Source organism: Arachis ipaensis, chromosome B2, assembly GCF_059453495.1.
Source record: "Arachis ipaensis isolate K30076 ecotype BB chromosome B2, ASM5945349v1, whole genome shotgun sequence".
Lineage (NCBI taxonomy): Eukaryota > Viridiplantae > Streptophyta > Magnoliopsida > Fabales > Fabaceae > Arachis > Arachis ipaensis.
In genome coordinates, this window is record NC_142437.1 from 124,455,901 (window position 1) to 124,469,978 (window position 14,078).

The 14,078-nt window shown below is 28.2% G+C and overlaps 2 protein-coding genes and 1 non-coding gene across 4 annotated transcripts; 1 reads left to right on the forward strand and 2 right to left on the reverse strand.

Moving 5' to 3' along the window:
- Positions 1 to 778: 778 nt before the first annotated feature.
- LOC107626417 (delta(14)-sterol reductase) lies at positions 779 to 4,900 on the reverse strand. Of its 2 annotated transcripts, none has more exons than XM_016329296.3 (13): positions 4,711 to 4,900; positions 4,483 to 4,600; positions 3,851 to 3,921; positions 3,688 to 3,754; positions 3,161 to 3,252; positions 2,945 to 2,992; positions 2,625 to 2,745; positions 2,468 to 2,514; positions 2,231 to 2,312; positions 2,047 to 2,123; positions 1,826 to 1,945; positions 1,147 to 1,221; positions 779 to 1,054 (listed from the first exon to the last, which is right to left on the reverse strand). In XM_016329296.3, the coding sequence occupies exons 2-13, from the start codon at positions 4,510 to 4,512 to the stop codon at positions 901 to 903; spliced, it is 984 nt and encodes a 327-aa protein (XP_016184782.1). In that variant the 5' UTR covers positions 4,513 to 4,600; positions 4,711 to 4,900; the 3' UTR covers positions 779 to 900. The 2 variants fall into 2 exon arrangements, with proteins under 2 accessions (XP_016184782.1, XP_016184781.1); XM_016329295.3 differs by having other exon boundaries at positions 3,698 to 3,754; positions 4,711 to 4,895.
- Positions 4,901 to 5,766: 866 nt separating this feature from the next.
- On the forward strand, positions 5,767 to 5,849 carry TRNAL-UAA (transfer RNA leucine (anticodon UAA)). The gene has a single exon. It is a non-coding gene; the product is annotated as a tRNA-Leu (tRNA).
- A 228-nt stretch (positions 5,850 to 6,077) lies between these two features.
- LOC107628059 (glucomannan 4-beta-mannosyltransferase 9) lies at positions 6,078 to 13,014 on the reverse strand. Its single transcript, XM_088504339.1, has 10 exons — positions 12,953 to 13,014; positions 12,264 to 12,522; positions 11,606 to 11,704; positions 10,968 to 11,220; positions 10,054 to 10,164; positions 8,791 to 8,927; positions 8,087 to 8,200; positions 7,552 to 7,751; positions 6,615 to 6,815; positions 6,078 to 6,295 (listed from the first exon to the last, which is right to left on the reverse strand). The coding sequence occupies exons 2-10, from the start codon at positions 12,516 to 12,518 to the stop codon at positions 6,130 to 6,132; spliced, it is 1,536 nt and encodes a 511-aa protein (XP_088360465.1). The 5' UTR covers positions 12,519 to 12,522; positions 12,953 to 13,014; the 3' UTR covers positions 6,078 to 6,129.
- Positions 13,015 to 14,078: the final 1,064 nt, after the last annotated feature.

Here is a 14,078-nt window from a genome sequence, read left to right on the forward strand (position 1 = left end):
AAGTAAAAACCTAACTCGCTATGAATATTATTTCTTTTAAGAATCTTACTATTATGAAAATCTTATAATTGATTTTTTTTTCTCAATTTATAATTTTTTTTTGTTAGACAAGCTTGTCTTTCATTTTTCTAGGCTAATCCAAATGGAACCAAAGTTGCATTATATTCAAGCTATCTTGATAAGAAGATACCCTTTAGTTGGTTCAAAATCAAAACATGTAGAAAATATACCAAATAATTGTTGGGCCAACCGCGGAGAGTTTTCGACCACTGGGGAGATTTCGAAGAGGAGTTTAACCACCAAGTTCGGGATGGATTGGTGTGGTTCCTCTACGCCTAGGACACCAGAATATCGAACCATGAACGAAGAAAGGCATGAGATAAAAGCAAATTGGCTATTCCTTGTGAGGCCGCATTATCTCCCTTCAACCCTTTGAACGAAATGCGGCAAAAGGAAAGAAAATCCATGGACCGACCCCATCGTCTCCACCCCGTAGGAACTACGAGATCACCCCAAGGACGCCTTCGGCATCCAGGGGTCGCGGACCGACCATAGAACCCTGTTAATCAAGCTCGAATATAAGATGAGAAGACACCACATGCAACTCAAAACCTTAAGGTGTCAAGTTAATGGATCTCTCATCTTATAAACTCCTTACTACTCATTGCTTTCTTTGATGTGGAACTAACTTCAACATTCCGCACACTTACAACGCTACCAATAATAATAATATAAGGAAAAAACAAAAGAGACCAATTTGCTAAAATATCCATCTCACTTTCATCAAATAAAACAAGAGTTTTATTAATAAACTCCTCCATAAAAAGTTTAATCAATAGTTTCTATTCTACAAAAATACAAAAGCCAATACAATGAAGCCTTCTTTTTCATCTTTTCTTTCTAATACACATATGGCAATATTCTCCATGGAACAAGTTTTTCATACTCACTCCAAATCTCTTTATACTTCTCTGCACAACGAGATTCATCCCTTCTCTCTCTCCATATCAACAAAATAAGAAGATATATTGGATAGAAGTATGGAACTGGTGAACTGCAAAAATGAGTAAATTATGCTAAAAAGTTTTGACATATTTTCTTTGTAAAAAAATGAAATAATCAAAGAAAATGAGTTAATGAGATCACCTTATCCCACAAGGTAAGCTAAAGGAGAGTGCAAGAAGCAAGTCACCTAAGTAATTACAGTGTCTTGCAATACCCCTTCAACAACAACAACAACGACGACGACAATTTGTGTTAATAGCTTCCATGAGAAAGTGAATCAAGTGTATATACATTGTTCTAACATGTTACTAGCTACTAAAAAAAAAAGAAGAATTCAAAAGTGATAAGGTAAAGGATCAATCACAGTTAATTTGTAACTTTTATTACGTGTGAGCTCCACTATTTTGATTTAAGTGTGACTCTCACTTTCTCGCTTTAGAGGAACTTGATCTATGTTACTACCTCCGTTCTCTTTTATCTGTCACTGTTACTTTTCGGTATACATTGATTTAAAGGATGTACCAAAAGATGGACAGAAAAACCGAAAGAGTATTGTATAATGTGTAATGCATAAAGCCTAGGCAAGCATGAACTAAATTCATTGACTTTCTAAATAAACATACATGGGGATTTTCATTTTTCTTTTTCTAGATAGCGCTTAATCGATAATCACATATTATGTGTAAGGTTAAAGATGGAAAGAAAGCAGATGCATATCTACTCCAAGCAATCTTCATTTTGTTTTTAGTTTTTACCCCTTAAATCCAGAAGGCAGAAAGAAAAAAGAGAAACAGAAAATAGATATCAAATGAAATCTTACCAATAACCAGAAGCAAGTAACTTTCCACCAATGACTTTTGGAGGCTTACCCCAAATAGGAGCCTTTGGATTCTTTTTGAATACATGTTTTTGTTTGTTTGCTCCTCGAAATACCATGTATCTGCAAAGTTTGATCAATAATTTTATGTTATGAATTTATGTAACTTCAAGAGTGTATGTGGCGCATTATAGAACTCGCGGTTGGATATTACAGACACGTACCCAATCAGGAAGACAAGGCAATTAGCTATAATGGCTACCGTTGTTAATTCCACCTCGTTCGCCAAGAGCCACCAGCCCTGACAGCAATCGTAGCATGTCAATACATGTTATGCGTTAAACGGAAAAGTACTATACATGATGGCGCAAATAAATCGCAAGTTGGAAGCTAAGTTATAGCAATTACCTGTATGCTAAAAGTAAAAGGAATCCACACTAAATCTCCAAAGACCAACATGAAGCCCAATCTCTCTGCAATTATGTCCCAGCTAAAAACAATAATTCAAAGATAAGATCATAAAAGGCAATTATATCCAACATGAATAACAGTATAGATATCACAATCATGAATTCATAACTTAGTGAAAATATTGCAAGGAAAACATGTTTTCTTTTTTTTTTTAGAGAGACGCAATGCACTTACGTTGATGTCATGTACTCTTCATGCACAAAGTAGTCCAAGATGTATAACTGGAATAAGTGTGAAGGAAATCACTCATTAAACACCCAAACTAGTGCTTATTAAAAGAAAAAAAAAAAAAAGACATTCAAGAAACTAGAGTATGCAAGATTGAGATTACTGCACAGAATAGCTGGAATAGAATCATTGACTTGCTCAAAGTACCATCTTGAACGCTCTTTGCAAGAACGGATAAATTGATAAGCAGCCACCCCATCATTCCAGCTCTAACAAAGAAAAATCTGCGATTTGACAATTCGATTACATATGCAGGAATATCTATAGTATTCAGAATAATCACGAAAAATCTGCAATTTGACAATTTTGGCAGCGTTGCAAGCTAGGAAAGCTTTTTGCCCCATCATAACTCGCAATTATATACACCTATGCAATCATATTAAATGAGAACAAGCAAGGAATGACATCGGGTGGATAACATACTTGAGGTCGATATCCATAAACTGAGGATTCAGTTGAATTCCAAACCACCTATTAAAGTAAAACAGAAAACACAAAACAAGATTAACCATGGAAATCCAATTTCTCCAATGATCAAGGAAGTAAAATCAACCATGTTCACACTTCATACTAATTAGAAAGCACAAACTTTAAACAGAAGCCATAACGATTAAAGTAATTTTAATATTTAGGACATACCAATCATGTATCAGGTTTCCAGTGATATGAGGCTTTAGTGATGAACCTTTACTTCGTGACTTGTAACCCACGAAATAAAGTGCCAGAGTCACCTGATATGAGATTATAAAAAATATTACAACAAAAAAGGGTATTATCAAGCAGTGCAGAGTAACAATAAAAACAAACAAGGTACCAAATTTGGCTTTTGAAATATCTCAACAAATGTGTATTGGTATGCATAGCCAGCCTTATACCGATAAGATTTGACTTCCATCGTTGTTATTAAGTTCAAGAATGTGTTATTTGTTCATATTTCAATTCTAGCATATTCATATGTTGAATTGAACACTACTCCATTAACACAAGTGTTAGTATCTAAATTCTTCAATGTTGACTAAATGAGCTAGGCAACAACATTGGAGAATGTAAACTAATGAAGAACTTTGATTACAACACCAGAATCAAAGACGGTCAAACAGACATGACTATGAAAAGAACTACTGAATGCCATTACTTTGAAGTTCTAAATAAGATTCTACCCTTACAAGTACATACAAGAAAACTGAAGACAAATGTTGTGGACAGCAGCTCAAGTCCTCTCTCAGATATAGCCTGCAAAAGTTGCCACAAGTCATTCTGTGCCACTCTAATTCTAGCATATGATTCATAACGTGATGCAAAATGCAAAATATCCGTATTAACACATACAGTAGGAGATACAAAACCCATCTTGGCACTAATCCCAAGAAGTGCAACCAACAGAAGAAGCGAGACCAGACCTGAGAAAATGTGAACATGAAGTTAATCTAGACTCGAATTCTTGTGAATCTTATATGAACCAACTTGCCAAATATCCTTAAAATTATAAATATACCGCAACAACGACTAAGCCTTATCTCATTAGGTATGATAAGTAGCATAAATAAGAAATCATCATAATCTTTGTTATAAATCATGTATACATTCAAATCATTAAAATCTAATCATTGAAGCAATTTTCACAAATCACATATGATTTTTCTTTTCCTAAGATTCCCTCTATTAATAGGCAGGCCATTGAACAAACATGTTGTCAGGTACAGCATTGAGGACTGACCATGAAGTGAAAAACTAAACTTATGCCACTCTAAAATGAAACAAATTACGTAGACACAGCATATACATTTTCATTTCTTTCTAAGAATTCCACTTCTCCTAGCTCTATCCTTTGGAAAAATATGTTGCCATTATAGCAATGATTTGAGGATTATCATAAACTAGAGAAACTATATCACATTAAAATCACTCTAAAATGAACCACATTTTTGTAAGCACAGTGCACTAGAATGTTAGAAACAAACCATTGCAACGATAATGAAGGCGAGTTCCATCAGCAAGAACAACCCCAGGAACAATTTTTCCCGGCACAATGGATCCAGCAATGGCCAAGTAAGCAAAGAAACCCAGAAGCAAATAAGCCTGACCCACATTCCAAAATAGTGAAAAGATTAAAACTTTACATATTACATTTGAAGAATCAACTAATTCATGAAAAGGGGTATAGTGAATGAATGAATAGAGTTACTAACTGAGTTCCATGATGGAATGAGAGCTTGAAGAAGAAAACCCAGATCCATGAACACGTGTGAGCCTTGTATCTGAATGGAGTGAGTAGAAAAGATTGTGACTTTGGTGTCAGGAAGATTGTGACTTCAAATCTTCGATTATTGCTGATGAGTGCTGAATGCTGATGCAGCTATTGTGCTGTACTGTGTTGTTACTTGTTTTTTTTTTTTTTTGTGTTTTTATCATCATTTTGGATATTATATTTTTGTGTTGTTTTTGGTCATTGTTCATAAGATCTCTTATTCACATTCTTTTATAGAATTTGGGCCATCATGAATGGGCCATTTATAGGCCCATTAAAATAAATGATTCAACAATTAGAGGAGGTATCACCATGTCCAAAAAAAGAAAAAAAAAAAAAAACAGCTGAATATATAATAAAATTATGGGTAATGATATAGTGAAAAGTGAAATTTTGATTTACTTTTTAATGAAAATTTTGATTTTTCACCTAATTTTACTCTTCACCAAAAAATTTTCTAAAATTATAAGCGGTACCATTTTTTCCTAAAATTAGTGGTCAATTAATTCTAAACTCTTTTCAATTATGTGGTGTAATATACTTAGTTTTAAATATGGAATTGCTATAGCTTAAGTTCTCTTTCTTTCTGTCTTTCTTTATTTTATTTTATCAAAAGAAAATATAGAATTCATGTATAAGTTAAGATCATACATATTTATTATTCTCAAAAATTAAAATTTACTTATTCTATATTAATGATATAGACTATATGGTCTTTCGTTTTATCATAAATTAATTACTTATTATTATCTTACATAACTAAAATTTAGAACATATTAAGATTACCAATAACAAATTTTCTACTAATGTTAACTTGTTTGCTAAATCCTTAATATTAAGTATCTACTATTTCACTCGCTTAATCATGAAAAATTTTCTTTTCATAATAATTAAAATTTTAAATACATAAAGCTAATTCTTGAAATTCAACCGATGGTTCATTACTTTATTTCTTATATGATTAGTTTTAATTAGAATCAAAACATTAACATGTGAAGCAAGTTTGCCCGAGTGGTTAAGGGGGAAGACTTAAGATCTTCTGCACATAAGTGCGCGTGGGTTCGAACCCCACAGCTTGCAAATTTTATTTACTTTCTCTATGAATGCATTATGCATAATTTAATCACTCAATTCAGTCAAATTTTGCAAGTTATATCTTTTTTTTTTTTTCTTTCTTTGATATGCACTGAAAACCATGAGTCACTGAATAATAATTGAGAAAAATTACCATCCTTTATTTTATAATACTAAATAGTTCTAGTAACTATGCTATAAAAAAGTTACATTACAATATAAATATATATTGAAATCATAGAAACCATAATTGCTTAATGAAGGAACTGCCAAGTACATAGTCCTTTTAATAAGAGGTGGGTATGAAAGTGCCAACATATCCAAATGCCATAATGAAAAAAGCAAATGCTTGAATGTGAAGGAATATGAAGAAGCGTTTTGTCCCAAGCAAGAGATCAAAGCAGCCACAGAAGAATAAGTATAATCCAACAACAAGTTCCAACATGTGGATCCTATGATATCATTGGAAAGTAGTTTAATTGGTTTATTGCACAAATATAGATTAGAAATTTAAATGTAAATATATAGAACAAAATATTTTCGGTGGAGTAAAAATAGAATACAATTTTGATAAATTCTTTTTTACAAAAAATATTAGATTTTAATTTTGTAAAGCGTTTTACACGGTCGAATAATCATATCCAATCCGTTCTTTTGGATAACCATTCACACAGTCAATGCAAAAAATAGTTATTTTTACTAATATGACGTAACGTAATTAAATGTACGTGTAAAATTATTTTATTTATAGTATATATATTTATATTATACCTGTTTCTTATTCTGATGAATCCAGGCTTGTTGTGTGGTTTATTATTGTCAATTTTACCTTTGAGTGGATCTCCAAGTTTTTGAGTGACAATCCATTCATTGACTCGACTACCCTCTATTAAGCCAATTATTGTTGCCTTTGTTCTATGAAGAGACATTGTATTCTCAAACACTATCCAGAAAACTAGTAAGTGGAGTGACCTGAAAAATAAGCATACACTCATATACTTTATTTTTGTAATATTTTTTAAATAATATATAATTAGATATTTATATAATTTTATTTGTCTTATATTATTTTTTTTATTTTTTGAGTTCATCAAGAATCGAATTTTAGACTTTTCAAACATAGAGTTATGAAATCATGTTATAAAATCACTCATTCTAAGAGTTTAAAGCCTTAAACTAACTGAAAAATACAACATAAATGATTATATCTTTAACAATTCTATTGATAGTATATAACGAACCATTAATCATGAAATGCAAATATAATCATTTAAAGTTCAAAAAAAGGAAGAAGTAAAAGACAACTTATTAAGAAACAATAGAGAAAATGAAATTATATATTGACTTAAACTAAATGGTTAATTAATTTTTTAAAAATGATATTTTTTATCTTAAATTATAAATTATAAATCTTAAATTCTAAATTCTAACCCTAAACTTTAAACTCTCCAAAATTGAGAATTTAAAAGTATGATTTTATAATAAATAAAAAATTAACTAATATTAATTTATTGAAAACTAATTTTGTCCTGTACTTATTCTTGTATATTATAGTGAAAACTCATGTGCAGTTAACTTCATGTGAAGTTGATAGTTGAAAGTTGTTAAATAATTTGACAAATTTAACTAAATTATCATCTAATAACTCTCAACTATCAACTTCACATGAAATTATCTGCACCTAAGTATTCACCGTATATTATATTACCTTGGACTTGCAAGTACATTTAGAATTGTGATGATGAAAGGAAGATATAGAGAACCCCATTTTGGCACAACAATCTGAGGAACCAAAACTGTTGATGGCAACACAATGCAATAAAACACAAATGTGTTGAAGTGAGCCACAACCTTCCGAACAAAGAAGAAGCTATAAATCACATGTATCTTCTTCCATAAACACACTTTCTGCAATCAATTAATAAATATATAATTTAGATATCAATAACAATTAATAACCACTAATATAAGTTTAATTTTGATGTACTGATAGTATAAAATATTTTACACAATCGTACAATCACATCCGTTTTTTGGATGATCATTCACGCGATAAATGTAAAAGGTAATTATTTTTACTAATCTGACGTTATATAATTCGATGCGTAAAAAACTACTTTACACTCAGAATGCATCAAAATTAAATTTCAACTTACATATAGTATATGTTTTAGTTTGTTTGATATTGCTTGCTTTAATTAATTATTAGGTGTGAAAATATATATAATCTATTAATCTCTTACCTTGTTTGTAATAATCTCTATGAACATTTTCCTGAAAAGATTGGCTGGTCCACAACACCATCGGTGTTGTTGGTAGCGGTAAGCCTTTAAAGTGCTTGGCAATTCATTTTTAACCTATAATCAAATAAATTATGAGTTCATATAAAAAACAAATTCATACTATTATCACAAAATTATTTATTCTATAAATTTAAAGTGTTAGGTCAGTTAAAAAATTAGGGTTTCTTTTGAATTTGAATTATGATGATGCATATAGGTCTTTTTTGGCTTGTCTTGTATTTTTTTTTAAGAAGTAACATGAATGAATTTTAAATTTTTTAGTCATAAAAATTCTGATATTACAAAAACACTTATCTTATAAAATTAAACTGATAGAAAAAGACATCTAAACAATTATATATCTCTAACGATTATATTCAAAATTAATAATAATACACACTATTTATAAGTGGCTCATGCTAACAATCTAATTAAGGTAGAAAATTAAACCTGACATGTGATTTTATTTAAATGCATTTATAATTATATTATTAAAAAAAATCTTCGAATTTTTTATCAAAACATAATTAATTCGATTGGTATCTCTTATTTAAAAATTAATTATTAATTATAATTTAATGATCAAAATTTTAGCAATCAATTAATAAAATTGGTTATTGTGATAATTTCTTGTAGCATTGATAATATATAAAAGTTTTAGGAACCTGTAAATTATGTAGGTATAAAAATTTCCATCCTTGGAGAGTGGCTCGAATAGCAAGGTCCATATCTTCCACCGTGGTCCTATCCTTCCATCCACCAGCCTCATTGATGGCTGAAATTCTCCATACACCAGCAGTCCCTAAATTAAATGTGAATTTCTCAAGCTAAGTAACAACCATTCATGTCGATATGATCATGAAAAGGTAAAAATTGAAGGATAAACCACCAAACATGCATTCCAATAATTTTGTTATTGATAAAAATGTATTTGAATTTTGTTATTGACAAAAATACTTTTAAATAATTTAAAAATTTGGAAAAATATACAACATTAAATATGTGTTCTCGAAAAATACTTTAGAGATTGAATTTTTATTCGATTTTTTTGCAAGCATAATTAAAAAAAGACATATTTTTATACTTAAAATTTAGTAATTTTTCACTAAGTATATAATTTTTTTGAATTTTTTGTCAACAACCAATAATATTTTTAAAAAATAAAATAAAATATAGATATCAAATTTTTCTCCTATTTATTGTGTGTATTTTTTAAATAGTTATCTAAACATTTATATAAAATTTTAGATTAAATGCATAAATAGTAGTTTGTCAAATACAAAAATTATTTGTTACTTACAAATATTTGTGTCACATTTTAAAATTATTTTAGAATATTTTTGTTGATAATAAAATTTGGATACATTTTTATCAATAACAAAATTATTCAGGTAAATTTTCGGTAGTTTACCCAGCCCAAAATTTCATTTCGTTTCTAAAATTTTAAAATTAATAATTTAATAATTCTTAAAAATAGTAATAAGATAGTCAATTTTAAATAAATATATAACAAATAAATCATTATATTCTTTCGAATTTCAATATTTTAGAATAATATCATTTAAAAGAATTTAAGAAATAATAACCTTGCCCATATCACATATGTAGGCAAGCATATTAACACAAAAGAGACAAAAAATAGTGGTAATTTTTTAAGTGTTTTATAACAGTTTAAAACTGCTGCAAAATATAATACTAGCGGTTTAAAAACCGTACTCCTTTAAGTAGCAGAAATTAGTGTTTATGACGATTTTTAATAACTGTTGGTATAACTATCGCAAATCAGATAATTGATTTTGTTTTTTAATAAGTCCAAATTTTAATTTCCTTCTTCTTAATAAAAAATTGTAAAAGTAAATACGAATCATGATGAATAACTGGAATTGCTTCCATAATTATATTGCACTTAACATTTGGCATCACATTACCATTGAAGCCAAAAAAGGAATACATGGAAGACCCTACTTCTTGTTCCACAATGAAGTGGTAATCCAGTGATATCTCTTGCATCCTAGTCATCAAACATTCATCGGCATTCACTGGGTAAAAAAAAAAAAAAAGTAAGCATGTTAATTATTAAATCAACAAACTTGATGCAAATATGCAATGAAAAAAAAAAAAAGTATTATTACGTGCCATCATATAATTATAACTTATCATGATTTATGAATGATTTTGCAGAAGAGATTGCTTCACTCAGTTACACTCATTGAATACTAATATATATGATATATTATTATTAATTTATTTTCACATCACGTTTTGATTACCTTTAATTTATTTTCAATCAATTGATGATGATGACTTGTAATGACAGAATATATAATGTAAAAATTGTACAAATAATAATTATTAATTATTTGCTGTGTTGCCATTGAACACTCATCTTTATACGTGGCTAGACTAGAATAAGACAATTCAGATTTAATTCATGATGAAAAATTAAGATTACTATAACTTTATTAAAAGATGCAATCCATTATATATTGTCATCAACTCTTGTTTAGAGATATATGCTTAAATATAAAGTAGTATATTTGAATAAAAAAATAATTATAGATACCGTTACTATAAAAAAAAATACAATTCCAAGACCTAATTAATTACTCACATAGATATTTTCCTTTAATTTTGAGATAATATATTAGTATAAAATTAAAACATTAATTGTTTATTTTCATATATAAAAGTATAAACTCTAGAAAAAAATCCAAAACATAAAATAACCAACAACTTTTTACAAAAAAGCTAGGTATATCAAGGTTAAATAATAATAAATACAAAGAAATTTAAAAATCTACTAAAAAAAAAAAGAAGAATGAGATTAAGAATTAGGGTTTACCAAACTTCCACCTTGCTTGTACTAAGGCCAATTGAGAATTGTTAACTAGGAATGGAATAGTGCGCCAAAGAAAATCAGGTTGAGGTTGAAAATCAGCATCAAAGATAGCAACATAATCACATTGTTTTGCATAACTTAGTTTCATTCCATCTCTTAAGGCCCCAGCTTTGTATCCATTTCTATTGCCTCTATATTCATACTTTATGTTAATTCCTTTCTTTTCCCATTTTGCACATTCAACTTCTACCAACTCCTGCAATTAATTCATTGATCAAATAATCATTAACCATATTTTCATGAAAATAAGAAGAAAAAACAAATTAAACATTACAATAAATTCGGACGAAAATTTTGCAACAGTTTACTGAAACTGCTGCAAAAAGAAATGTATGTAATAATAACATAAATAATAATGGGTGCATAGTGTCATGTATATGTCACCTCCATTAATGTGTTTAAACCTATATAGCTAGGCAAAGAAGAAGCATATGATGATATAGTTTAATTTTATTTTGGGTACACTATTATTAAAGCTAAGGATAATATGCACAATGTTAAATAATATTACAAAACTAACTATATATTAATTAAAAAATATAAGATACAAATATGTGTGTATATATATATGCATCACTTACTTTGATTGTTGGGTCAGTTGAATCATCAAGAACTTGTATGATGATCCTATCTGAAGGCCAAGAAAGTCCACAAGCTGAACCAATTGATAATTGATAAACCTGCATTTTGGAAGCAAATCTCAATCTTAGCTTCAATAAATATATAAATACCACTATTTAGCATATCTTTAATAATTAGGTTTATAATAGTAATATATGTTTTAGGAATGTGTAATTAAGCATTTTGTTTTGAAGAGAGACATTCAAAAGTAGTGTTCCTTAATAATGGTTGAAGAAAAATAAGATATTAATTTTCTTAATAATATTTTATTCTACTCTTTTATTTGTTACTTTCATTTAATTATATATTGATTTACAAATAAAAAAGAATTACCAATTAACTGATAGATGGTACACTAGATTTATTGAAAAAAATGTATAAATTAAGTGATAAGAACAAATAATAATAATAAAATGTATTTTTTTTGTTTAATCAATTTAGATTAGTCGAGTGATCGCTTAGTTGTGCATGGAGCAATCTATTGATTGGTAACAGACTTTTAAATGAAATTCAGACTCATGATAAATTAATTTTTATCCTATTAAACTAGAAGGTACCGTGGACAACCAACAAATAATAAAAAAAAATTAATAAAATATTAATGAAGATAGAACTAACCTCCCTTTCATTATACATTGGTATTTGAACAAGAATCATAGGGTAAGTGGAGTTTCCAAATTCAATGTCATCTTTAATAGGCTCCCATTTGTAACGCTTCTCTGGTTTTCTACCAAAGAGCTTCACAAAGCAAATGGCAACTCCTAAATACATTCTCTCAACAAACATCATAAGTGACATGCCCAAACACACCAACACTATCAAATTCAGCAATGCCACCACCATTGTCGCCGCCGCCGTCACCGGCCCTTTCATTTTACTATAAAATTATTGATTAAGAAATAACTTTAGGGCGAAATAATATATTTATTAGTGTTCAATTTACATAATATTATATGTTACTTTAAAATTTTAGTACATTCATACTTAATGCAAATCTATAATTTGCAAGTCATAGCTTAGTTATTAGTTCAAATGAACTAATTAAAAGGAAAGTTTGAAGCATAACTTGAGAGACTAAAAAAATTGTTTGAAAATGTAAGTCAAATAATGTGATTTTATCAAACATATGTAAAGTGAAGATGGATTTATAAAATGAAATTTACATACATCTTTTTTGCTTCAAGCTAAGGGTAACTCAAGAACAAACTCAAATTAAAATATAGAGTTTTGCACACACACACACAAAATTGAAGTAAGTAAATAAATAATTAATTAAAATGAGTAGATCAGAGATGAGAAATGTGAACCTTGTTGAAAAAAATTAAAAGCGTTTATATATAGCTAGAGAGTGTTCTTCATCTGATTTATGTGATTGGTGCTATGATCCTTCTATTGGTGTTGGCGTTTATATAGTGTGTGTTTTGTCCTCACCATATATATATATATATATATATATATATATATACCTAGAAATTAAACCCATGCTTCTAGTTGCATCCATTAATATAATGTATGTGTCAGTCTCAATTTTTTTTTTAATATAGGTATTAGAGATATAATCGTAAAGTTGTCTTTTACTATCAAGTATCAACTTAAAATTTTAAAATTAATAATTTCATGATATAATATGAGTATCAAAGTTTTATATTCAAAAGATTTAGAGTAATAAAAATCGAACTTTAGTGAATTACAAAAGTGAAAAAATAACATAAAATAAATAAAAAGAAAAAAATACTTATGCAAAAAAAAAATCAAATAAATTTAAAAGATATACTTATTTGAAGAGAATGTTAAAAATATAACTATTAATGTTATCTTCTTCTATCAATTTAAATTTTTTAAATGAGTAGTTTTATAAAGATAGAAAAAGATAAATAATATTTAATTAATTATGAGTTGATTGATATATATATATATATAAAAGAGTTGTATATACTTAAAAAAAAAAAAGAAAAGAGAAATATAATAATTGGCGATTAACTTAAATATTTTTATTAATTTTATTAATTAATATGAAAGGATATATAGTTTAATGTTTATGCAAAGTTATTTAATTTATACGGCCCGTACATATATTAAATTCTAATCACATAAAGAAGTATGTTATGTGGAATAGAGATGAGTGTTCAATAATATAAAAACAAAAGGAGAATTTTATTTTAAAAGCAAAGTAAAATAATTTTATCGTTTCCTCAATAATATTTAAAAAAAAATATTTTCTATGTATTCTAAGAGTACAAATATTTACTAGACTATTTTAATTAAATGTCCACTGTTTTTATCTTGAACTTATTGAATATCTCCTTTAATTTTTGGGGGGTAGAAATGAAATTCGAAGTGCGATTGTTGTTAATATATCAGCATCAAAATGGAATGGTGGAGAATGAAAATGATATGCATATATGGTATATATTATTCTTTTCTCTATTAATG